Raw genomic sequence first — 27,148 nt, forward strand, 5'->3', positions numbered from 1 at the left:
CAGCACTACACATTTGTTCCATCAACTCTTCTGAAGGTGATACCATTGCATTCAAAGTAGCAATCACAACCTCACCACAACTGAATCTGCAGCAGCCAACATTATTCAACCACACCCAACCAAACCTAGAAACTACGAAATGTCGACATGTCTTTGGGCTCTTTGCTGGGGACGCACCAGTCATCCGCCTCGTGGATGGTTTTGTAGTGTTTCCATGCCGACTTGTTGTACACAGGCAGCCTCTCGATGGACTCTGTGGACAATGCCTGACAGAAAATGCACTTGAAGACGGGTGAAGATTATGCTCCTATTACAGTCTGAAGACACACATGGTGTGTTAAGATACAATGTGTAGGATTTCGTGTTATTGAGTAGTGAGGCTGCAGACTGCATTAGGCCATGATTGTGTTTCCCTTCACACTTTTGCTTCTTTGGTGACTGAGATTCATATCTCATATTACTAATAAAGTATCTCATATTTATGAGATACTGTCATAATGAGATAGGCATAATTACGTATTTATTTGTCTGCCTCTTAGCAGGATTTCATCAAAACTACCACACACATTTTGACTAAATTCACACCACAGATAGATATTAGGCCATGGAAGACTCCATTAAATGTTGGAGGTGATCCGGATCTGGATTCTGGATCAGGATTTCAATTTGTACGCTTCACTCTGTTGGATTTTGAGGATTACGTCAAAACCACTTAATAGATTTTCGCCACGTTTTCACCACACATTGGTATTAGACTTTGAACAACTCCATTAAATTTTGGAGGTAATCTGGATCCAGATTCTGGATCATGATTTCACTTTGTAGACTTTTAAGGATTATGAAAAAACTATTTCACAGTTACAACATCATAACAAACCAACATCATTAAGACAATATTTTGTTTCAGCTTGTGAGTTAAATTTCAGATTGCAACATCTTGATCAGTCGGACCATTCTGGATCAGTATGCAATTATTGCACTGAGCTGTGGAATCCGGATCCAAGTGAAGTCACGATTCACATATCTTTTTTATTATGAGTTCTCGTCACTCCTTGGCGGATGTCAGAAATCACTGATTGCTCTTGTTAAAATATGCTTTCCACATCATTTACTACAAGGTATTACAGGAGGACGTAGGGCAAGCGGGGAAAAACGCAAATCCAATGCTTGTCCAAATGGCCTTGATGACTCAACAACGCAGCCAGTTAAACATTTTATTAGCATCTGGTAGACAGGGTGTAGAGGAGCAACCTCCTATTCCTCTTCCTTTTGTTTTTTCTTTAATCTTGCAGTTGCACTGCAAAATACAAACGCTGGAGTACATATGTCCCTTCTTGGCTGCTATACCAACATGGCGGCCTCCATAAGGGCCCCCACCCACTCCCATATTGCTAATTCTAAGCTTCTGAAAACTTTGGTTCATTCTTATAGGTAATTAATTATTTATGATTGCTAATAAACTGCCACTAAATCCTACACACTGTAGCTTTAAAAGAACACTCGTTTACCCGGATGTAGATCACAGCATCAGTTCCATAGCCCTCCAGTGAGTACAACTTCAGGTCACCTTGAAAGTAGCGAGCGTACAGCCGTGAGATGGGGAGTCCGTAGCCGTACCCTGCCTGTGCAGAGACGTTTGGTAGAGTTAGAGTCTCTCAACATAAACTCACTCAAAAAGGCACATTACTGGGGTGACTAGTTAGCAGGGGTTTACAGCTGTTCCAGCAGTCGTTCTGCTTCTTGAAACTGTTTTTTTATGTCGTACAGAGAACAGTCCACATTCCACTCGTTATTAGCGGAACAATACTGCAAATCAAAGAGCAGCAGCTGCTTTATGGAAGTACATTTTATGTACTGGACTTCAACATCAATGTGTGGAAGTACTTTAGTTTCTCACTCATTAATGATGTAGGCTCGCGATTCTGCTCTGCTGAAAGCACTTGAAACTGAATCCAACCACAAAACGAAGGCGCTAAAGCCACAAAAACACTCTGGAGTCTCTGAGTTTCAACACAGCTTATTTTGCAGTAACTATGGAAATTTGGAAAGTGTGTGTGTGTGAAGCTTCTGAAATAAGGATTTACAGTGTATCTGGAAAGTATTCACAGCGCTTCACTTTTTCCACATTTTGTTATGTTACAGTCTCATTCCAAAATGAATGAAATTCATTTTCCCCTTCAAACTTCAACACAAGACTCCATAATGACAATGTGAAAAAAGTTTTTTTTTTGTTTTGTTTTTTTTTTTAGATTTTTGCAAATTTATCTAAACAAACAAAAACTAAGAAATCACATCACATGTACAGAGGTATTCACAGCCTTTGCTCAATACTTTGTTGCTGACCTCAGACTGGGGCAACGGTTCATCTTTCAACAGGACAATGACTCTAAGCACACAGCCAAGATATCAAAGGAGTGGCTTCAGGACAACTGTGAATGTCCTTGAGTGGCCCAGCCAGAGCCCAGACCTGAATCTAACTGAACATCTCTGGAGAGATCTGAAAATGACGCTCCCCATCCAACCTGATGGAGCTTGAGAGGTGCTGCAAAGAGGAATGGACAAAACTGCCCAAAGATAGGTGCACCAAGGTTGTGGCATCATACTCAAGAAGACTTGAGGCTGTAATTGCTACTAAAGGTGCAGCAACAAAGTATTGAGCAAAGGGTGTGAATACTTATGTGCATGGGATTTCTTAGGTTTTTTGATTTTTCATAAATTTACAAAAATTTCAAAAGAACCTTTTTTCATGTTGTCATTATGGGGTGTTGTGAATAGAATTTTTTTTTTTTGGGGGGGGGGGGGGAATTAATTTACCCCCATTTTGGAATAAGGCTATAACATAAAGTGAAGCACTGTGAATACTTTCTAGATACACTGTATTATTACCTTTTGCTCTTGTGAATTTAATGTAGTTGGGGAACACAGCTTGAGGCACTGGGAACCAGTGAAAGGCTTTTTTTTTTGTTGTTTACTATTTACAGTGACATTTTAAAAACAACATGATTGAATTCCTCCATGTATATTTCCCAGTTAACATTATATTTGCATGCATGTCCTTCTTCATAATGGCAAAACTAGAAAACTCCAGCTGATCTTTGATCTCACACTGTTGTTATACCAAGAAAGAGGCTTTTTCCCCACTTGGGGAATATCGTGAAGAATATCACGTCTGATTCATTCATGGCTGATGCAGAGACACTGATTCATGTTTTTTTTTTTTGTTTCAACTATAATTTATTATTGCAATTTTTTTATTTTCTGGCTTTCCACACATTAGTATCAGAAGTCTTCAGCTGGTTAACAATGCCGCTAGTAGAGATCTAATAACCAGAAGAAAATCTGAACATATTACCCCAATTTTAGCCTCACCTCATTGACTTTCTGGTTACGCGAGGCCATATTTTATGATTCTGTTGTTAAAATAAACAATTCTGAGCAGTCAAGTGCTCTCTTCTCTGGAAGATCTCGGAAAGCTTTATGTACCGTCCTGGGCTCTGTGTTCCCGGAACACAGGATTACTGTGTTTCAAGGGTTAAAAAAACAAACGCTGGCCAGTTACAGGGCTTTCTCTTGTTGTGCTCCTTTTCTAAGAAACAATCTGGGGGTCGCTCAATTTCTTTGAGAAAGTCTGGTCTAGACTCTCCACCTGACTGTCTGTATAGTGCACTTTGATATAACTTCTGTTCTGATTTGGTTCTGTATAAATACATTGAACATAAAGTTATAGATGAACTGAAAAGCCACACTGTCACTCACCAGAGGTACAGCACGAGCATTGAGGCTGGGCCGAGGTGCTGTGGAGTATGTGTAGGTAAACAGCCTGTCAATCTTACGCAGTGGCACGCCTCCTCCACAGTCACTCACCTGAGCAAAAGTAAAATGAAAATCACCAATAAAAAAATTACAGCATTTTAACCATTTGTTTCACAGGATATTCATTAACTCAGCCACACGGGGTGTACAGCCAGTACATTCTGAGTGCCGGTCCCAAGCCCAGATAAATGAGGAGGGTTGCGTCAGGAAGGTCATCCGGTGTAAAACAAGCCAACCCAACTATGCAGATTAAGAATCCAATTTCAATACCGGATCGGTCACGGCCCGGGTTAACAACGTCCGCCACCGGTGCTGTTGCCCAACAGGGTGCCGGTGGAAATTGGGAATACTGCTGGGCGAAGATGACGAAGAAGAGGAGGAGAATGTTTCCACAAACAGCAGGAGAAGAAGAAAACTAGAAGGGTGGAAATGAGAGTGGGGACTTTGAATGTTGGTAGTATGACTGGTAAAGGGAGAGAGCTGGCTGATATGATGGAGAGGAGAAAGGTAGACATATTGTGTGTGCAAGAGACCAAGTGGAAGGGAAGTAAGAGCAGGAGCATCGGCGGTGGGTACAAGTTGTTGTACCATGGTGAGGACAGGAAGAGAAATGGTGTTGGGGTCATTTTAAAGGAAGAGTATGTTAAAAGTGTGTTGGAGGTTAAGCGAGTGTCTGACAGGGTGATGGGTGTGAAGTTGGAAACTGAAGGGGTGATGATGAATATCATCAGTGCATATGCCCCACAGGTAGGTTGTGAGATGGAGAAAGAAGATTTCTGGAGTGTATTAGATGAGGTGGTGGAGAGTGTACCCAAGCATGAAAGAGTGGTGATAGGAGCAGACTTCAATGGGCACATTGGTGAAGGGAACAAAGGTGATGAGGAAGTAATGAGTAGATATGGTATCAAGGATAGGAATGGGGAAGGACAGATGGTAGTTGATTTTGCAAAAAGGATGGAAATGGCTGTGGTGAATACCTACTTTAAGAAAAGGGAGGAGCACAGGGTAACATATAAGAGTGGAGAAAGGTGCACACAGGTGGACTACATTCTTTATAGGAGATGCAAGCTAAAAGAAATCACAGACTGTAAGGTGGTGGCAGGAGAGAGTGTAGTTAGACAGCATAGGGTGGCTGTTTGTAGGATGACTTTAGAGGTAAAGAAGAAGAAGAGAGTGAGAACTCAACAAAGGATCAGATGGTGGAAGCTGAAGGAGGAAGACTGTTGTGTGAAATTTAGCGAGCAGGTGAGACAAGCACTGGTTGGAGGGGAAGCAATTTTGGACAACTGGAAAAGTACTGCAGATGTGGTGAGGGAGACCGCTCAGACAGTACTGGGTATGACATCTGGACAGTAGAAGGAAGACAAGGAGACTTGGTGGTGGAATGGAGAGGTCCAGGGAAGCATAAGGAGGTTGGCGAAAAGGTTTTGGGATAGTCGGAGAGATGAAGAAAGTACACAGGAGTACAAGGAGATGCGGCGTAAGGCGAAAAGAGAAGTGGCATAAGCGAAGGAAAAGGCATATTGCGAGCTGTACAAGAAGTTAAATAGTAAGGAAGGGGAAAAGGACTTGTACCGATTGGCCAGACTAAAGGACAGAGCTGGAAAGGATGTGCAGCAGGTTAGGGTGGTAAAAGATGCACATGGTAATGTGCTGACAAGTGAGGAGTGTGTGCTGAGAAGGTGGAGGGAATATTTTGAAGAGGTGATGAATAAAGAAAATGAGCGAGAGAAAAGGCTGGATGATGTGGTGAGAGTAAATCAGGAAGTACAAGAGATTAGTAAGGAAGACGTGAGGGCTGCTATGCAGAGGATGAAGAGTGGAAAGGCAGTTGGTCCAGATGACATTCCAGTGGAGGCATGGAAATGTCTAGGAGAGATGGCAGTAGAGTTTCTAACCAGGTTGTTTAATAAAATCTTGGAAAGTGAGAGGATGCCTGAGGAGTGGAGACGAAGTGTGCTGGTTCCTATTTTCAATGTGCAGAGCTGCAGTAACCACAGAGGCATAAAGTTGATCAGCCACAGCATAAAGTTATGGGAAAGAGGAGTAGAAGCTAGGCTTAGAAAACAGGTGAAGATCTGTGAGCAGCAATATGGTTTCATGTCGAGAAAGAGCACTACAGATGCAGTGTCTGCTCTGAGAATACTGTTGGAAAAGTACAGAGAAAGACAGAAAGAGTTACATTGTGTGTTTGTGGACTTAGAAAAAGCTTATGATAGGGTGCCAAGAGAAGAGTTGTGGTATTGTATGAGGAAGTCTGGAGTGGCAGAGAAGTATGTTAGGGTAGTGCAGGACATGTACATGAATAGTGTGACAGCGGTGAGATGTGCAGTAGGAATGACAGACTCATTTAAGGTGGAGGTGAGATTACATCAAGGATCAGCTCTGAGTCCTTTCTTGTTTGCAGTGGTGATGGACAGGTTGACGGATTAGATCAGACAGGAGTCCCCATGGACTATGATGTTTGCAGATGACATTGTGATCTGTAGTGAGAGTAGAGAGCAAGTTGAGTCTAGTCTGGAGAGGTGAAGATATGCTTTGGAGAGAAGGGGAATGAAAGTCAGTAGAAGCAAAACTGAGTACATGTGTGTAAATGAGAGGGAGCCCAGTGGAATAGTGCAGTTACAAGGAGTAGAAGTGGTGAAAGTAGATGAGTTTAAATATTTGGGGTCAACTGTTCAAAATAATGGAGAGTGTGGTAGAGAGGTGAAGAAGAGAGTACAGGCAGGGTGGAGTGGGTGGAGAAAGGTGGCAGGAGTGATTTGTGACCGAAGAATATCAGCAAGAGTGAAGGGGAAAGTTTACAAAACAGTAGTGAGACCAGCTATGTTGTACGGTTTAGAGACGGTGGCACTAACAAAAAGACAGGAGGCAGAGCTGGAGGTGGCAGAGCTGAAGATGCTGAGATTCTCTTTGGGAGTGACAAGAATGGACAAGATTAGGAATGAACATATCAGAGGGACAGCTCAGGTGGGACAGTTTGGAGACAAAGTCAGAGAGGCGAGATTGAGATAGTGTGGACATGTGCAGAGGAGGGACCCAGGGTATATAGAGAGAAGGATGCTGAAGATGGAGCCACCAGGCAGGAGGAGAAGAGGGAGGCCAAAGAGGAGGTTTATGGATGTGCTGAGGGAGGACATGTGTTACACCCTGAAGAGGGGGAATATCAATAAAGACGCTCAGACATGATGTTTCCTCTCTGGCAGCTTCATTGAGAATGAAGCATCGTGACCGTGAGCTCCCCCTCCTAGTCCCTGCAGGAATAACTAATCAATCACCATCAATTACTCTGAAGGCTCAACAAGTGGATCCCAGATAAAATAACCTGACATGTATATTTATGGCCATTTTAACCTTGTTTTAACCCATTGTTAGTTCTTTCCTAGCACTTAATATTTTAACAGCTCTCATAGTATTAATGTGACTCAAAATGAATTTTTTACTGTGTTAACTGACTGCTTTTAATTGTGTACTCTAAAACTACTTTTAATGACTGTTTTGCTGCCTTATGAAATTATCAATATCAGTTATCGGTTTCTTAATAAAATTAATCTATCACACACTCCCCCGCAGAAGTTGATGTCCCGACATCACAAACATTATGAACCAACAGCTCTTTACTAGGTATAGTTTAGTTGCCTTGACTACTATGGAGGCAATGACAACATAATAGCTAGTTCTGGTAATAATACCTTTATGCAAGCTGACAAAATTTACTTACAGATTGCTGTGAGTAGCAGTGTTTGTCTGTAGTGTTATACTCAGTATCCCAGCGTGAGTAAGGGTTGGTAAACTGGAAATGGGCTCATCCACATTGTCACTGGCTGCACTTCTCTGTATGGTATGGGCTGGATCTGATAAAGCATGTCATTTGCATGTGCAGCACTATAACATGCAGGGGTTCCAAGCTGGTCGTAGGTGAAGATCTTGGGGGCTCGCCTTTCTCTTTTTGGTAGGTCATAACCTTGTTGTATGTGGTGTTCGGGTGGGTATGGGAGCAGGGCTACAGGGTCCTCATCCGTCACAGGTTCATCCGGTTGAATGACTTCACTCTGATTATCATTGTCCTGCTGTGGCCCATTCTTCTGTTGTGTCTCAAATTTGTCCGTGTCTGTCACAGAGCTTTCCTCAAGCACCGGCTCGTCAGTACTTGATACTGACTCGTGGTCACTGTTCATATACTCAAGGGGCTCGTCGACCATGGGCACTTCAGACTGAACAACTGGGTTGTAATAGTAGTCACATTCATCCTCATCCTCCTCCTGAGTTGTGGAGTCCTTAGTTGTCTCTGTCATATGTTTCTTGTGATTAGGCATTCCTTTTGGCTGGATTTCCAATGGCAAGTGATCACATGGTAGCAACAGGTTGCGATGCAAGATTCTTGACCGTCCTCGTCCTACCTCAGGTCTAACATCATAGACAGGGATGTCCTCTCTAACCTGGCGGGTCACAATGTGGATAGTGTCTTCCCAGTGGTTACGAAGTTTACCAACACCTTCCCTGGGTGTCAGATTGCGAACAAGGACACGATCACCGGGATACAGCAATGAGCTCTTTGCTTTCCCATCATGATGCCTTTTACCTCTCTCTGTTGACTTCTTTGCATTCGCTTGAACAATTTCATATGCCTCCTGCATTTCATTTCTCCATTTTTCCATGTACTTCCGGTGGTCAAGTTTTCCTGTCTCAGAGGTGAGACCAAACAGGAGATCAATAGGTAGCCTTGGGGACGGTCCAAATAAGAGGTAAAAAGGAGAGAAACCTGTTACCTCACATCGTGTGCAGTTGTATGCATAGATCAACTTGTTCAAGGATTCTTTCCAGTTTGTCTTCTGCTTGTCAGTAAGTGTCTTCAACATCTGTAGCAATGTTCTGTTGAATCGCTCGACTTGCCCATTTCCCTGCGGGTGGTAGGGCGTCGTTCTTGATCCAAGTACACCACAGTTCCTTTTCAGCTGGGCGAAAAGCTGGTTCTCAAATTCGCCACCTTGATCGTGATGTATCCGTGCTGGCAGTCCAAACTTTAGGGCATAATCATTGAATATTCGATCTGCAACTGTTCTCGCAGACTTAGAGGTGGTGGCATAAGCCTGTGCAAAACGAGTGAAGTGATCAACGATTACCAGTATATACTCGTATCCACCCTTACATTTATCCAGGTGCAGGAAATCTATCGATACCAATTCAAATGGCTGTGTGGTTACAATACTGGTCAGAGGTGCCCTTGTTTCTTTGCTCGGTGCCTTTTGTTTCAGGCAGGTACATGACCTTGCGACATAGTTTTCAATTTCTTTCTGCATGTATGGCCAGAAGAATCTGTCTCTGACTAGTGATGTTGTTCGATCGATGCCTTGATGGCCCATCTCGTCAGGCAACTCTCTCAACACGGTGGACTGAAACACCTCAGGTAATACAAGTTGTGTTTTGGTTGCTGTCTTCCTGCGAAGAATGCCATCTTCATCAATGTGAAGCCTCTCCCATTCCCGCAACAGACACTTACTTGGCATACTGAAGGCATTAAGTTCATGCACTGCTGGCTTAGTGTCTCTCAGTTTGTACTGCATCACCAGACCAATGTTCTTGTCATTGAGCTGTGCTTGTTGGACCTCGGTTGCTGAGAATGGCTTGTGCACCTCCTTGCTCGCAGCTGTACAATGGAAGGGAGTAGGCACTGAATAGACAAATGGTAAGCTGGAGTCTTGAACGTTGATAACTTGGGCCATCGCTGCAACGCAATCTGATGCCAGTTCCTCGGTACACTGTCCCATCACCTCCTCAATATTTACAGGCATCCGTGACAGGCTATCGGCATCCACATTTTCTTTACCTGGACGATACCGAATGGTAAAGTGAAAGTCTGAAAGCTCCGCCACCCATCTGCATCCAGTTGCGTTGAGCTTGGCACTTGACATGACATAAGTGAGAGGATTATTATCACTGAAAACAGTGAATGTAGGTGCATAGTACAGGTAATCCCGGAATTTTTCTGTGACTGCCCATTTTAAGGCAAGGAACTCCAACTTCCCTGAATGAAGATGGTAATTCCGTTCAGCAGCAGTCAGTGTTCGGGAACCATAAGCTATCACACGGAGTTTGTCATTCTGTCGTTGGTATAGAACTGCCCCAAGGCCTTGGTTTGAGGCATCTGCGTGGAGTACAAAGGGCTGTGAGAAGTCTGGGAATCCAAGGACTGGTGGCTCGACTAGACATTCTATTAGCCGCTCCAAGACGTTTTGATGTACCTCAGTCCAAGTGATTGGTTTATGTGATGGCACTCCTTTTGTCTTTCTTGTGACGTGTCTTGTGTTTGTTGTGTTTTCTGTCACATTGGTGTCTGTTTCTGTGCCTTTCAACAAGTCATAAAGTGGCCCTGCAATACGGGAGAAATCTTGTATGTACTGCCTGTAGTAACTTAACAAGCCCATGATAGCACGTAGCTCTCCTACATTGCTTGGTTTTTTGTCTTTCAAAGCTCTCACTGCAATGGTGTCAGCAGGGTCAATCTTGCTACCTTCAGCAGAAACAACTCTTCCCAGGTAGCGGACTTCTCGCTTGAATAGTTCGCATTTGCTAGGTTTTAGCTTTATCCCATGCTTCCTCAACAACTGAAGCACTTTGCGGACATGGTTGACATGCTCATCAAAAGATTGACTATACACAAGTGTATCATCCAGGTAGGGCACACAGATGTTGTCTCTCACGTCCTCTAAGCACTCCTCCATGCACCTCTGGAAGGCAGCAGGTGCGTTCATCAGCCCAAATGGGATTCTTATCCATTCGTAGAGGCCCCATGGTGTCACAAATGCAGTCAAAGGCTGGCTGTTCTCATCCATGAAACCTTGATGGTAGGCCTTTCCTTGGTCTAGTAATGAGAACCATGAATTGCCACCAAGGCTGTCAAGGATGTCCTGCACTCGAGGGATCGGTTGTCTGTCAGGGTGGGTCTTTCTGTTTAGTTCTCGGTAATCTATGCAAAGTCGAAGGCTCCCGTCCTTCTTCCTTACACAAACCACCGGTGATGCATAAGAAGAGTTCGATTTCCTCACCCATCCCTGTGCAATAAGATTGTGAAGATAATCTTTCATCTCCCTATATAGTGGTTTTGGCACAGATAGGTAGGTGCGTGCTACAGGATCCATATCTTTCAGCGATATGCTCAACTTCAGTTTCTGTATACATCCGATGTCATTGTCTGATTTTGAAAAGGAGGAGCATTCATCGCGAAGCATGTCCCGCACCACTACTCTCTCAGGTTCATTCAGGTGGCTCAAATCAATTGGTGGATCCCATGGAGTATCAGCAACTTGGTCACTGTCTGCATTAACTTGACTCACTGATACTGGGGGGCAATTATCAGGTTTCTCCAAAACAGTAGCTGGATACACAGCCTGAATCTGATAAAGGGCACCCACAATAGTCTTCCCTGACAGCTCAATATCATGATCAGTGGGGTTTTGCACATCAAGAACTACATAAGGTGAAACACCACTTCTGAGCTTTATCAAAGTTTCACAGAACTCAAGGCCCTCAGACCACTGGGGATTTATGTCGGGCTCAAATAGGAGTGTAGTGTCTTTCTTAGGTGGCTGTGTCTGCACCTTACAGTCAAGCCGAACAGAACTATGTTTTGGAACTGTTACTTTCTCTTTTGTGGTTTTCACGACATAGCCGTAAGACTGTTCAGTTGCCACCAGGTCAATAAGGGTTACGACATTTTCCTTGTCAAGGCTAGGAAAGGCTGCTTCAAGCACCCCATGCAACTGCTCGTTTCTTGCAGCATCCAGTTGTTCTTTCGTGTTAGTTTTCACTACTTCCTCGATGACATTATAGCCTAGTATTGGCTGTGAAAGGCTTTTGCCTTTCATCACGAGCATGGGCACAGCAAGTTCTTTGGGGTCAGCTCCCTCTGCAGCCAACCCAAAGGTGACCTCAATGAAACCTTTGTAAGGCATTTTTTGTCCATTAGCAGCAATGATTTTCAAATCATCAGGTGCATCAAGTAGCTCAGAGACACTTCTTAACTTTTCATTTGGTAAATGACTCTTTTTCCACTTTTCATCCATAATACAGACTTGGGAACCCGTATCCCACAGAGCTTGTGTCCTGCGACCTTGTATGTAGCACTCAACAATGCACCGTTTCCCTACCAGTGCAACAAGTTGAGATTGTCTGTCCTCTTCCTTGGTGTGAGTAGACCGGGAACGTGAGTGAGAGTGGTGGTTTACTTGTGCATGAGATTTTTGGTTGCACTGTTTTTTGTGTCTTGGCCAATGCTCAATTTGACAGTTTTTGGAACAGTAGATGTCTCTTTTACATGATGCACATTGTCGAAATCTTTGATGTTTTTCAGAGACACCACAGTAGGAGCAATACTTGTGGGACAATCTATTTTTGGTGGTTACTCCCTGTCCCGCGGGGGCAACCCTCTTTCGTTTAAAGAACCATCCCCGTCTTTTCTGTTGTCTCTCACCTTACAGCCTGCGAGGTAATGTTCATTGCTACCACATCTGAAGCAATGGGTGCAGTATTCATGTCCACTTTGATGGCAGCCACTGCACTTTCTCAGGCGTGCACGATTTGTGGCAGAATAATGGGGTTGTGGGGCAAACCGCTGTTGATATTGTGCTGTGGGGGAGGCCAAATACTGGGTCTGTGTTGAACTGGGCCGGCGAATCGACTCTCTGATTTGTGCGACTTCAGCGCCCAGGTTTTTCAGTACTGTCATATCAGAACGTAATTCTTTCAGTTCATTTAGTACATCAGTTTGGATTCTGTTGGTGGGTTCAGTATTGTGACTTTTCCCTTTTGTTTCTGCATGTGATTCGTTCGGCTGGACTGAGTGCACAGTGGCTGGTCGCTGTTGGGTTAGTAATTTCTTTTTGTTTTGTCTCTCTGCTTCGTTTGCACAGGCACGGTTATTTTTTTCGAGGAGAAGCTCATCACTTGATGTAATTTGCTGCAGGTAAGGTTGGAGGTCACTTCTAATACTATCATTTTGCAGACCTGTTAGCACGGTATGAAGAAACATACTTTGCACAAGGACAGGATCATACCTAAGGCCAGATTCTGCTTCCTTTGAAGCAAACAAGATTTTTTGTCTCAAGTCTAGAGCACGGATCAGGAATGTTTGAGGAGTTTCCTTGCTGCTTTGGACCTCTGATGTTAGTTGTTTGTACAGTTCTGTTGCATTCTTTTCTTGATAGTGAGACCTCAGAATTCTTCTTAAACTTGGTAGGGTAAGATTGGCTTTGCCCTCAAGATAACTGCGTAGTTGCAGGCCCGGTGCTATGGCTCTAATCACTGCGTCCACTATCTCAATTTCGGGAAATCCCTTGCTGATGCCTTGTTCAATCTGGTGTGCTAGGCTTGAGAAAGTAAGTTTGTCTTTTTGTCCTGTTTCACCAATTTGTCCTGATATTTTGAACTCTTTGCTCCACTGTACTGACAAATGGGGTTGGGAGAACTGTTGCGTGTGTTTCACTTCAACAACGTTAACCACATCATCCACCGACCTTTTGGCTTCACTGCTTGGGTTTAGTTTCTCTTGTTGTGAGAGTGCCAGTGCTTGTTGTAATCTCTCGATTTCTTTTTTCAACAACTCTTCTTCTGATAGTTGAACTACGTGTTCTTGCATCACTTCCGTTTGTTTTGCATCTTTGGCTGCCTGTTCTGGTGCAGTATTTTGAGGGGAGTGTTGCAATTCAATAACTTTGTCTTTTAGGCCAAGTAATTCAGACATGCCTTGGTCCTCCAGTTCATGTAACTCTGCCCTCTCCAGATGACTGGTGATATATGAGATAAGAGAAGAGCGATTCTTGCCTGATACCTTCTCAAATTTTGTGCCAGCAATAGTTAAAAAGTCACAGACTTCAACCAAGGCATCTTTTGTTAGTGTGTACAACGCACTGCCGACTTCTAGTTTCAAATTCTCAAGCTCCGAAAAATCCATCCTAGTCGCTGGCCTGTGGACAATGTTAGGGTGATGTAGATCCGTCTCCTGGCAGAATGGACAACACAGCTCTCCTGGCACCAGCGGTTAGCCTCAGATTGCATGGAAGTCTCTCTCCACAGATGGAACACCACACGCTGTCATCCACCCTGGCTGAAGATATGGGGGACTGAATGATAACCAGGGACGTCTATCTGAGACAGCTGGCCCTCGTCACACTCAATCCCAGCGGTGCCTCCAAAATGTTACACCCTGAAGAGGGGGAATATCAATAAAGACGCTCAGACACGATGTTTCCTCTCTGGCAGCTTCATTGAGAATGAAGCATAGTGACCGTGAGCTCCCCCTCCTAGTCCCTGCAGGAATAACTAATCAATCACCATCAATTACTCTGAAGGCTCAACAAGTGGATCCCAGATAAAATAACCTGACATGTATATTTATGGCCATTTTAACCTTGTCTTAACCCATTGTTAGTTCTTTCCTAGCACTTAATATTTTAACAGCTCTCATAGTATTAATGTGACTCAAAATGAATTTTAAAATCATTAATGATGAAAGAGTCTTACATTTCAGGCATTTGTCCATAGATTAACTCCCAATTTTACTGTGTTAACTGACTGCTTTTAATTGTGTACTCTAAAACTACTTTTAATGACTGTTTTGCTGCCTTATGAAATTATCAATATCAATTATCGGTTTCTTAATAAAATTAATCTATCACACATGCGGGTGGTTGGTGTGACAGAGGAAGATACAGAGGACAGGGTGAGATGGAAACGAATGATCTGCTGTGGCGACCCCTAACGGGAACAGCCGAAAGACAAAGACGTTTCACAGGATATTCATTGTGTTATATTTTGCCATAATATTTTATACATTTCAACTGGTTATGTGGAAAGGAAGATGAATTAGGAAGCAGCAAACTGGCTTTACCTTAACTGTCAGATCTTCATTTCCCAGGGCGAGCCGTGTGTGGATAGGAGGATACTCCATGGCACCACCATACAGCTCCATAGTGGCACGCATGGCATTCTACATCAACGAAAGCAAAATTAAAGCACTTTTACAAACCTTCAACATAAGGGGGAAGAGGGGCGGGGAAAAAAAAAAAAAAATCACTGGTGTGCTAAAAAGCTATTACATGTGCCAGCAGCTAAATGTTAATGATAAATGTACTGAAAGCACATGCCAGGGTTTACAGAACATCATTTGGCCAAGTATAAATATGCTCTAACAGCTTACTGTTTAAAATTAATGACTAATAAGCACAATCCTACATTCTTGTTTAATACTGTGGCAAAATTTACACCAGTCTGTAACCTGTTAGTCTGATAATTTTATATATAATTATTTTTTTTATATATAATATAAAGGAAGTCCTAGAGAGGACGTCAGGCCAGTTGGTCCTGCCACTTATCTCTGGATTACATAGCATCAATCAGATGAGAGTCTACGAATCCCCCTGGGCAGGATGCCAGTCTCACATAGGTTACTTCCCCCAAACAAGGCTGGGACCCATTTACAGCTAAATGGACTAAGACAATGTAGGGAAAGTTTCTTGTCCAGCGACACAGACAGGTAGCATGAGTGGAAATTAAAACCAGCTCTACATACTGGCTGGCCAGCTCCTTCTCCACTCATCTACCTGCTCTACATAAGAGATATCAGAAATAAAATACCCCAGACTTCTGTAGGTGTAGAAGGAAATCCTTAATACAAGTAATTAACAAATAGAGTTTCTGACTTCAAGCCTTTTCTTTTCTGTCTGTGCTTCATTATTCATTTACAGAATCTATTAAAAACTGGGACGGCTGCTAATGTTTTCTTGAACTGTTGCCAACCAGACTTGTAAACAATCTCAGTCAGGCTCTTTATGCTGAATAATGTTATTGCTCATGACTGCTGATTGTTCCTGCTAGCTCTATAAAACTACTCTAACAAAACCTTAAGAAACATAGTACTCTTTCTCATAGTATCCTTTCTCATTTACCACTCTGACTCCCAAAAAGTTCTTGAAAAACTGGTTGTGAAGCAAATTCTTACACACGCCAGAACAGGGTTGGACAACATTGTGCCAGGAAGAGTCAAGACGTTGCACATTTTCCTTGCAAATGATCGCCTCAGCAGGTTATTTTCCCATTTCACAGATGACCAGAACTTAAGGGGAGGACCTAATGAGTAAATTCTGCATCACGAGGGACCATCTGCTGTGACATTTTCACCATGTGGCGCATTTTTCTAAGAATGATCCAGGATGCATAAGCCTTAGTTTTCAGGACTGCAACAACTGAAAAAGACCAAAGGGATGCCCACATTTCACCTGGCTGCAACAAACAGATGGTTACCTCTGCCCAGGCAGACAACTGGTCTGCCTGGGCATCCAGGTCTGTTTGCCATCCAGGATTCATGGCAGTTCTGCAGTGTGGGGTATGCGGCATCCGTGCATGCTCCCAGACCTGACCCGATGTAAGAAAGTCAAATTATCTGCTAGTATAGGCAACAGATTGGTAGTCATCTTCATGTCCCACAGCAGCTTGTACTCAAGGTTCTTGAAATGGCGCAATATCACCACCTGGTGGACATTTACCATTAATGCAGGTACAATAGAATTTGCCAAAAGCGCTAGTGTTGAAAAATTAAAAACCAACCTTAAAGCACACTTTTCTTCTGTTGTTACATATAATTAGCATGTGGTTTTAATTTTTTTTTTAATTTTATTGTGTTTTTTTGTAAGTGCATACATCTTTTTGTTTACACTTTTAATCTCGTTTGTTTTTAAACCTCATGTTTTGATAATGTAAAGCATCTTAAAATGTTTTTACCTGAAAATAAGACAAATATTTCAATTATTTCAGCTGAACACTAGAAGTAATGAAATTAAAATTTTAGCAAGTCTCACCTTAAAAAGTTCAAACACCATGTGATACAAATGGGATGGAACATAGACCATAGTGATGGGTTTATCCTTCTCTTTCGCTGTTGAAACAAGCAGGACTTCAGTGTTGTCATCAGTGTGCAATTTATTTTTCCTGACACACATGAAAAACAACAACAACAACAACAAAAAAAAAACACTACCATTGAATTCCTCGAGTAACAGCTCAGGAGAGTTCATGTAATACCGGTCACAAAGGTTTCTTGCATTTTCATAAGCATCTACAAGGAAGAGGTTAATTTATGAAAAAGAAATTAAGGCTTAAATGACGAAGCAGTTATGAGAACCATGCTCCTCATAAAACCAGTCCTTTACCCCTGATGACGTCACTGACGCGACAGTGTGGATCAATGCTGCCGATCTGTTTTGGATGTGCTGGATTCACCTTCACCTTCCCACCAAACAGCAAAACTGCAGTAAAACACACATAACGATGTGACTCTGCACTAAATATTTAAAATAAAACACATCAAGACTATTTATTTTCCAGAAAACATGAACCACTATGATTTTTGCATCCGTCTCATAAACTTGGAATATCTATATTACCTGTAAAGAGATTTTGCACAATGGTGTTCAAATGAAATTAATCACATTACCATTCTCACACAGCTTAGAGGAATAAAACTAAAACTGCAACCCAGTTATCAGAACTACCAGTTTTAAAATTCCTACAGTCACAGTCAAACACTTTCATGAAACACTTGATATTTGTGCTGTTAAACTCTGCATGATATAAAATCTTTCAAGTATCTTTCTGGTAGGTCTAGATAAAATGGACCAAGTTCATTCCAAATACCACTCTGCTAATACCAGGAAATTCCTCTGGGTGCAGTGTTTTATATTTTCTGGTTCAGAGCAGCATTGTTTTATTAATTCTCTGTCAGTGCAACATTTTATACCTGGTGCGATCTTTTATTCTCAATCCAGATTAGAACTGCAACATTTTGCTAAATAATCCCTTGCAGTGCAGTGGGACCAAGAGTGGTACCATCTCAGCTCACCTACCAACTTCAGCAGCCATCCACCACCCTTGGGGACCGTGCTGGATGCAGACACACAGCTCCCCCCCACCCACTAAATTGACCAGGGACATAGGTACTGGAAAACAAACCTAAGTAAACTTGAGAGATACCACCCCAGAAACAAAGCCCCCAAAAAGGATCCTGGCTTGCAGTCTTTCCCAGCTAACAACGAGAGATGATTTTTTCATTATGTAGAAGAGAATCTACTCACTGTGCTGGTTGAGCAGCATTCTGATAGATATCCTGCTCATAAAGAATCGATCCAGAAAATACTGAACATTTTGGCTGACAACTGGGTCCATTCCATAGGTCTCCTTGTACTCCAAAACTCCCTGAGCTATGGTTGGGATGACGTTATTGTGTCGATTTAGGATTTTTATTATTCCATCTGTGAAGCTAAAAACAACAACAAAATAACAATGAAATACTGCAATGGACAGAATATAATGTGCAGGAACAGGGGATCACCTGAACTACTTAGACACCAGCACAAAAAAATACAAATTTTAGTATTATGATTGAAATCCGACCCCTTGGACTATGCTCCTGTACAGTCTGTGTTAACAGGACAAAAACCGACGTGACAACAAGGAAAATGTATTTATGTGGAAAGTACATACACGGTGCGTACTTGAACTGAAGCAGAGCAAAATACATTTTTAAAACTTGCCCCGCAGCAGCACTGGCTGAGTGATAACAGGTGCTGGCTGTTATCACAGTCTGCACAGAATTTATGAAACTGAGCGACACTGGATGTGCACTTTTGATGATCTGTAACAATAAAATACAACAGTTCCATATGTTAAGCAAAGGAGAGCAGCAGCAGCACTGATTGGTTGCGTACAGTATATGAAACAAAGCAAGAAGGGAATGTACACTTATTTAGTAACTTCACAGGTTTAATTTGTCCCATACAGATCAATCAAAATTGTCTTGATTGGCACAGGACATCCCTATTATGTTTACAATCAATTACTTGTCTATTGAACACTGTTTATGCATTAACAGTAAAACTGTACAAAAAGTGTAAAAATAGGAAAATAAAATATCCATTAAATATTTGCTTGATGAACAATGCACCATTAGTAGTTACATATTCTACCCAGCTAGCAAAAAAAAAAAAAAAAAAAATCCAACACTCAAATGCTCAATTGTACAAATGGTGCAGGAATAGACCGTTGCTACATTGCTTGGCACATGCACCCCGAGTACTCCACAAGTTGCTCATGTGGAACATTGTGGGGAGCAAAGAGTTTTAATGCAAACATACATGTGCCACGTAACTACATGGACGTGGTTAAATCTATGGATAACACTGCGGCAAATGTCTCTTGCAGAAAGAAAGGTGGGCAAAATCCCTTAAACGTGTCCCAGATGTGAAAATTGGAACAATAAGACAGTGTTTAGTAGATAACATTGGCGCTAGCAGCTGTAATCCTGTACGCACATTTTTTTTCACAGCTTTGTTCGTGAACATTATTCAATATTACAACAATAAAAAATAACTTGTGTGAAAACTACATTTAATGTCTTGATTCCAATGTGCTTCTCACAAATGATTCTGTAGCTGTGTTTGAGGGGAAAGCCGGACAAGTTTTCCATCACGGAGCGTTCTCCGGCAGATTGCAGAGCGCTATAAAAATGTAACATTCCATTAATTTGTCAAACATTCAAGCATACTGCTCTAGTCATCATGAAACAAAAATACCAACTCAATATTTTTCAGGTGTTTAGAAAGCAGCTGAACTTGACCTCACCTATCAGACTTTGTCGAGGTCTCAGCAGCTTTTTCAGCAGACACCTCCTGAATTTATCATAAACCAAAGTATCCATACTATGGGGCCATCGTTCTTGTATCTGGCTGGCATCAGGTCCTCCTTAGCCTGCGATCCGGAGAGGCACTACTCGGACGAACATGCACTTGACACATGTTCGTCCAAGGAGTGGCGACATTTATGCACCACTGAGCATGCATGTTGAGTATAGCCACTTTCACACCGGACCTGCTTCGAGTTGCTTCCTGTGGTGTCATGACGACACAGGAATTTCTGCATCAGGTGCGCGCTGCAGAGGGGAGAGAGGAGGTGAGGACGCAGCCTGCAGGTTCTTTGCAGAGAAATCAGAGTGCACAGTTTGGCTGCAGCCAGACTGTGTACTCTGATTTCTCTTCTCCTTTATATTTGTTCTTGTTCTGAGCTGCAGGTCTGCGCTCTGAGTTCAGTTATAGTTTATTTTTCCTCCTTTGACCGCGAGATGCACACGCGTGCGCGCAAACGAACCATCCGTGAGTAAATCAATCAATCAATCAATCAATTTTATTTATATAGCGCCAAATCACAACAAACAGCTGCCCCAAGGCGCTTTATATTGTAAGGCAAGGCCATACAATAATTACGTAAAAACCCCAACGGTCAAAACGACCCCCTGTGAGCAAGCACTTGGCGACAGTGGGAAGGAAAAACTCCCTTTTAACAGGAAGAAACCTCCAGCAGAACCAGGCTCAGGGAGGGGCAGTCTTCTGCTGGGACTGGTTGGGGCTGAGGGAGAGAACCAGGAAAAAGACATGCTGTGGAGGGGAGCAGAGATTAAAATGTGGAGATGTCTTGAGTTATATTTGATGTGGACATGTCCTGTCTCTGGCAATCAGTCTGCGAGCAGGACGTATGTCCTTTTGTTTTGTTTTTTTTTAAACACAGGGATGAGAGAGTTTGAGGGAAGAACAAGGAACTAACTGCCTGCAGCCAGACAGTTTTTTTTATCTTCTTTTAATTGTTCACATATGCGTCCGTGAACGAATCGTCCGTGAGTGGACTGGAGACTTTTCACTGGATGTGGACATGTCCCGTCAATGGCAATTAGTCTGTGAGCAGGACTTTTATGGATTTTATTTAAACACTTTTGTAAGAGAAGAGTGAGGAGCTGCAGCAGCAGCAGCTGCAATCAGCATTTTTTTCTGTGCTCTCTTTTGAGCGTGTAGTTTGACTGCATTGTGTACACAGTATAAAAACCATCCTGCGTGATTTATACTTCAGGAACAATGGAACATAGCAGGAATCATAAATTGGTGTTGGGTAACGTTGTCTTGTGAGGGTGTGGCTTCCAGTCACGGTGAGTACCGTCCTCTGACTTGCGCTGAAACCACTTAATTTCTGCGTCAAGCACAGGACACACAAAAAAATTAATGTTTCATTTTTGGCGTGCGATTTGCTTCGTCCTTTGCATCCCTCGCGCTATTGTGGCGTTGAGCTGCATCGCCTCTGCACCGAGTTGCTTCCATGTGGCGTTGTCATGACGACGCACGACGCAACTGGAAGCAGCCCCGGTGTGAAAGGGGCTTATGTAACAATGGTCTATTCAGCCAGCAAAAAATGTTAATGGGCCATTGGCCCCTCGGTGCTGAACACAATGGGCCTTTTGCAATTTCAAGGGGCCATCTCCAACGAGATTCATGGGATTTTTTTTATGTTTAATGTTTAATAAAAACTAAAGGTGCCCTGACACAAGCATGTTTTTGATTTGCGCAGCAGCACGATCTGTGTCGTGCCGATCCCACCCGCTGTGATCACACCTGGATGCCACTCTTTGTTCTACCAGCTGACACGTGCTCTGCGCTGGACACTGCGTATATAAAATAATTATTTCATGGCGGATTCATCATTTTTTTCTGCAAATCGGCCATTGAAAACCGCTCTAATCACTTCCTGAATCACAGAGGAGGCTGCAGCCGGAGCTGTTCACACGTGTGCGCCTAACAAGCTGCAGAAAGCATTTTGAGCCATCTAAAAAGGTATTTCTCATGTTTACATTGTCATGGCTTGATAAAACAGTTGCATGTTTTTTGATTCTTGTGTGCAGCTGTTAAAATATGTTTATAACAGATTTAACTTCTTGTTACAATCCTTCAGACGAGCTGTGATCTGATGCGATCCGCTGACGTCACCACTCGTTCTGTTCATTTCTTCTTTACTCCACTTGATGAGCTGCACGTCATGTTGAAGATTAGCTCGTGCCACATAGCACGATATTTGTGTGTGAAAGATTTGTTTGAACATTTCAAAATTCTCTGTGCGCAATAGCATGCACCGGCGTCCCTCTGACATCCTGTCTGCACCCATTAAAGACGAGTTTACCCTCCAGCACGACACATCACGACCTGTGTCGTGATGTGTCGTGCTGGAGAGTAAACTCAAATCAATCACAAATCGTTGAGAAAAGGTCAACAAATGAGCTTTTGACTTTTCCCATCATCGAACAACCTGCGAATCAAGAGCGCAAAAGGGACGAAAGATGAACAAAACCAAACCAAAGCTAACGGTGATCTTCACGCTTTAAACGTAATGTGCCTGGAGCCACTGCTGGAGCAGTGTCTGCCTTCTCTGCGTTCCAGGACTCGGCGCTGGGACAGAACTCAGCTGCAAACAGAAGCGCATGATCCGACCCACTGTGGAGATCTGTGCACACGTCAGTGGCTCCACCTGCTCTGGTTCCTCATTTAGAACAAATGAGGGATCATCTCCTCATCAGATTCCTCGCTGTCTGGTTCAAACTGACAACACACTGCGCCCTCTGTCTTGCTCCAATAAAAAAAATAAATAAAAAATGAACAAACAAACACTGGTTTGCCGTGGTGGCGCTTATTTTTCTGTATTACGTTACTAAGCCATATATATTGATTTAAACAGAAAACTGTCAAAAGGGGGACTAAATATAAGTGTAAAGATGACTGAATATATATCAGAGCAGTAAACTGATCAGTCCGTGTGAACACTGTGCACTGACTCCCCATGTGCAGTTATTTCCACCAGCTGGGGAGACAAACAAAAACACAATGTAATAATTGAGACAGTGTCATCAAATTGTGCATTTTAACTTGATATTTTTTTCTGAAGACCAACTAATCAGCTGCTTGTTTGTGCATATATACAAGAAGTTTGACAACCAGACATCATCATCACCACCACCATAATGGGCAAAAATTTGATCAGCTTACTCGTATGTCACTTTCTCATCATTGGCATTTTTGTCTTTGAACTCGAGAATGTCCTGGAGGCTTTGCATATACCTGTGTGTGGGAAACCAAAGAAACTCAGTTATGCAGCCGGTGAAAAGGGATGATAATATGAGAGATGAAAACCAGAAGAAAAGCCACCTACCAGCTCTGGACCAACACTACTGATGGAGTTCTCAGCAAATTATCTGGCAGCAAATTGATCTCTTTCATTATGTTTGCCAGCCTCACAGGAAGCTCCTGTCTGAGGAAGGTAAATGATGTTTTCTCACAGGCATTTTCTGAACCTGTTGGGTAAAAAAAAAAAAAAAAAAGAAAAATCCTCATTTGAGAATACTTTCAGAAATGAGTGTAGTGATATGGTGGGAATTAAAATTAGTCATCAAACTGTAACGACCAATCCTTAATTGAAAGAAGCGGGTATGGAGAATGAATGGAACTACCGGCTTCTGTTATCACAAAGCTTTCCAAACAACATAACAAGCCCTCTCTGACAGAATTCTAATACTTATTTACAGATGATACAAGTAACTGTACAGTACAATTGCTCACTGCTATCAAGTTTCTACATAAAAATATATTATGTAAATGCCCTTCTCATGAATTTTTCCTCCTAAAATCATTACTGTATTTTTAATCCCCCTTCACATTATCGACTTACATTCCTTTAAAATATAACTCAGTCACTGAAACAGTGCAAATTAACTTCCATAGACTAACTTTATTCTTAGGCAGTGGCTATTCTTCTATGACCGGAAGAGGATTTACCTTGGCTATTTGTCTGGAACACGCTGTGATGTGTCCAGAACACATTGTGATTGGTCAACCACAATGACATCATCACATGACCCACTTAGGGGATCACTGGGTTTTTAAGATTTTTGTGATGTGGTTCTTTTAATTTTGCTATTTCTAACCCTACCCCCTCCCCAGCGAGTCTGAGACTGACTCTCTGAGTCTGACTCTCTACCGATCAAAGGGAATAATGTTGTTATTATTAACCATCTGATGACAAAGTAAAACCTCTTAAATCATTCTAAAGTCAGTTTTAAGCAGAAACGAGATGATAATCTGTTAATCGCTGCTAACGCTCAGACATGATGCATGTGCAGTGAAGGCAGGGGGACCAATCAGACTGAGACACCGGGTTCACGCAAGCACATAGTATTGCAGAGAATCGCTCAGACTAGGGGAGTGGTGAGACCCTGACACCAGCCAAATAGCCAAAGTAAGTCCTCTTCTGGTCAGGGAAGAATATCGACTTTGTTATTCTTATAAATGATCAATATTTTATAACATTTATACTCGTAACATTCCAAATACATTCATGAATTATTCTCAAAATAGTATTTCTATAATTGTAACATTACAAATGCACTTGTGAATTAGTCTCAAAGTAGTACTTATTGAGCTGTCTACATTCTGCAGTTGGCAAACCAGAGAGAAACGACTCCCAACTATGACCGCCATTTCTGGAAGTGCTGCCAGCTTTGAAGGCAATCGCCTTTCTGTATTAAATGGTTTAGAGTTAGGATTAGAATAATGGTCTGAGTTAAGGTACTTAAAAAAGAATGCATTTATTGTAAAACAAAAATTGTCCTCTGCATTAATTTCCAACCAGTTATACTGATACTTCGGCATCTGGACCATTTGCGCAAAAGGGTACAGTTCAGAATCAGAATCAGAATCAGAATCAGAATTTCTTTATTGTCCCGTAAAGGGAAATTAATGTTGCAGCAGGAGCACACAAAGGACAAGGTACACAAAGATAACAATATCAACAGTGAAAATAAGACCAAATTAAAAGTCTAAAATCAAACAAGGAAGGAAACAAAGGAATAAACTTAATAATAATAACTAACTAAGTAACCTTTATCACTAAACTTAGTAATAAAAGTAAAACTTAATAATAATAATAATAATAATAATAATAATAATAAAAACAATACCCATACAATGTCAAATATTCAATCCAGAGTCCATGCCAAAAACAAAAAGTATTGCAAAAATGCAATATGTGGATGTGCAAATAAGCAATAGTAGTGCAAAATAAAATCATCAAAGGCTAATTGCCATTGAGTAATAAAATTGCACTAGGAATAAACGAGACCTGAAATCTTTTAGTCCTCCTCATAGGAGCCCTAAACGACGGCCTGAGGGCAAGAGCTCAAACTCTTTTTTCAGTGGATGATTAGAACAATCCAGAACAGCATTAGCCTTTCTCAGGACCTGCCTGTTATAGATGGACATTACCCCGGCCTGCTGACTGCCTGAGATTTTTCCAGCAGTTTTGACAAGACTGCCAAGATGACTCTTACTTAGACAATTCAAATTTCCAAACCAAGCAACAATACAAAAAGTCAAAACTGATTCAATAAAACTTCTATAAAAAAGAGTCATCATCTCAGAAGAAACCTGGAAGGTTCTCATCTTCCTCAAAAAGAACAATCTTTGCTGAACCTTTTTGGAGATAACATCAACATGAGGTTCAAAGCAAAGTTTATTATCAAGGACCACACCCAGATATTTATAGCTCTCCACCATCTCAACATCAACATTTTTAAGAACAGTTGGTGATGGAAAACAGGTAGACTTCCTAAAATCAATAATCATATCTTTAGTTTTTGACACATTCAATACTAGAAAAGACTCCTCACACCAAGAGACAAAGTCATCAACAGCAGGCCCGTGGTCCTGCTCATCTCCCTGAAGAAGACTGACAATAACTGTATCATCAGCAAACTTTAAGATGTGTCTATTACTGACACTGCTGCGGCACTCATTAGTTTACAAAATAAAGAGCAGGGGTGACAAGCAGCAACCCTGAGGAGAGTCAGTAGAAGAGGGGAGCACACGAGAAAGAACACCACTGACTCTCACACACTGTGACCTATGAGTTAAAAAGTCATTTATCCAACTAATCAGGTGAGGATCAAGTTTAAAATGATGGAGGAGCCTATCAGCAAGCAAAAAGGGTTGGATGGTATTGAATGCTGAGGAAAAGTCTATAAATAAGAGTCTGGCATGTGTCTTCTGCCCCTCCAAATGCCTAAACAAAAAGTGTAGTAATGTTACCACTGCATCCTCGACACCTCTGCCAGCTCGGTATGCAAACTGCAGTGGGTCAAGCTGTTGTTCAACATGCAACAAAATTTCTGATCTGATAATCTTCTCAAAAGTCTTCATTACTAAAGAAGTCAAAGCTATGGGCCTGAAATCATTAAATACTTTGGGTGAGCCACTCTTTGCTATTGGAACAATAACTGAATGTTTCCAAAGCTTAGGTACTTTGTGCAGCTCAAGAGACCGTGAAAAAATATAATGGAAAATGCTGCTCAGCTGATCCGCACACATTTTTAATACTTTACCACAGATGTTATCAGGTCCAGGGCTCTTAGCCTTAGTTTTCTTAAAAAGATTTGCCACATCATCCACATCAATAGAAAACGCTGGAGACATTGTCAAAGTATCTTTAAAAACACCTGTCCGTGCAATAAAATTCTGATTTTCAAATCGAAGATAAAAACCGTTTAAATCATCTGCTAACTCTTTATCTGAAGTAAAACCATCCAAGTTTTGATATGGCCCAGGTTCCATTCCGGAATAGTTCTGATTAACAAAATGCGCAGAACAGACCATCTCAAATTTCATCTACGATCTTACGCTTGTCTACTTTCTAACTCTTTTGACACAATTTTTGTATCGATGTTGAAAAGCATTTTTGTTACCGATTTACTTACAAAATGATGTACAAAATACAAGGATAGCACAATAAAGTGTAACGCCTGTGTGTATAATGCCTTACCAAAATCCAGAAATTGCTTCATTGACAGCGGGGAAGGTGAGAATTTGGAGTAATAATCGATGTCTTTTCCTATGGACACGCTGCTCCTCAGAAACCTTAAGATCCGCATTGTGGTTTTGTGCTGGTTGACTGTGGTTCAGATTTTTTTTTAACAATTGTTTACTCACAGGTGCTAACAAAACAAGAACCTCACTGTTAGCTTAGCCTGTTGACATTAGCATGTTAGCTAACCACAATCGCAAGCGCACAAATTAATACTATGTTACCGAGTAAAGTCGTGACATGACTATAACCATAGACTGTGAACAAAAACGACATTTGTCGCTACTTCATGACTGCGAAATATCAAGATGCTAAGTTGCGTCTAACCTGTAAGCAAAGACTAACACCAAAACCAAGAGATGAAACGTGGCTGCTTCACGTCTTTGTTTAGAAACGCCGCTCGCCCTGTAGCTGGATCTGCAAGGCAGTTCACATTATGCGCTTTCAACGCTAGGGGGCGATTCACTATCAAACGCTCTAATTCTACTGATCTGCGATCAGTTTTTCAAAATGATGTTCATTGTAAATGAACGAGTCAAACGAGTGTGAACTGATCTTCTGCCGGCAA

At 42.0% G+C, this 27,148-nt stretch overlaps 1 protein-coding gene across 1 annotated transcript; it reads right to left on the reverse strand.

Moving 5' to 3' along the window:
• Window positions 1–116: 116 nt before the first annotated feature.
• Window positions 117–26,942, reverse strand: pdk1 (pyruvate dehydrogenase kinase, isozyme 1). The gene is made up of 11 exons (XM_034186469.1): window positions 26,539–26,942; window positions 22,879–23,020; window positions 22,716–22,787; window positions 17,937–18,121; window positions 17,016–17,111; window positions 16,844–16,921; window positions 16,665–16,741; window positions 14,699–14,797; window positions 3,757–3,864; window positions 1,509–1,622; window positions 117–266 (listed from the first exon to the last, which is right to left on the reverse strand). Exons 1-11 carry the CDS (start codon window positions 26,645–26,647, stop codon window positions 126–128), a joined length of 1,221 nt encoding a protein of 406 aa, XP_034042360.1. The 5' UTR covers window positions 26,648–26,942; the 3' UTR covers window positions 117–125.
• Window positions 26,943–27,148: the final 206 nt, after the last annotated feature.

Source organism: Thalassophryne amazonica, chromosome 14 (assembly GCF_902500255.1).
Source record: "Thalassophryne amazonica chromosome 14, fThaAma1.1, whole genome shotgun sequence".
Classification (NCBI taxonomy): Eukaryota; Metazoa; Chordata; class Actinopteri; order Batrachoidiformes; family Batrachoididae; genus Thalassophryne; species Thalassophryne amazonica.

Bases quoted from the DNA above. Each gene is read 5' to 3' on its own strand.
- pdk1 (XM_034186469.1), bottom strand. From the start codon at position 26,647: ATGCGGATCTTAAGGTTTCTGAGGAGCAGCGTGTCCATAGGAAAAGAC. The intron at 23,021-26,538 runs GTAAGGCATTAT...TTTACCCAACAG, and splicing joins GAAGCAATTTCTGGATTTTG to GTTCAGAAAATGCCTGTGAG. The intron at 14,798-16,664 runs GTGAGACTTGCT...TCGTTGATGTAG, and splicing joins TGGTGTTTGAACTTTTTAAG to AATGCCATGCGTGCCACTAT.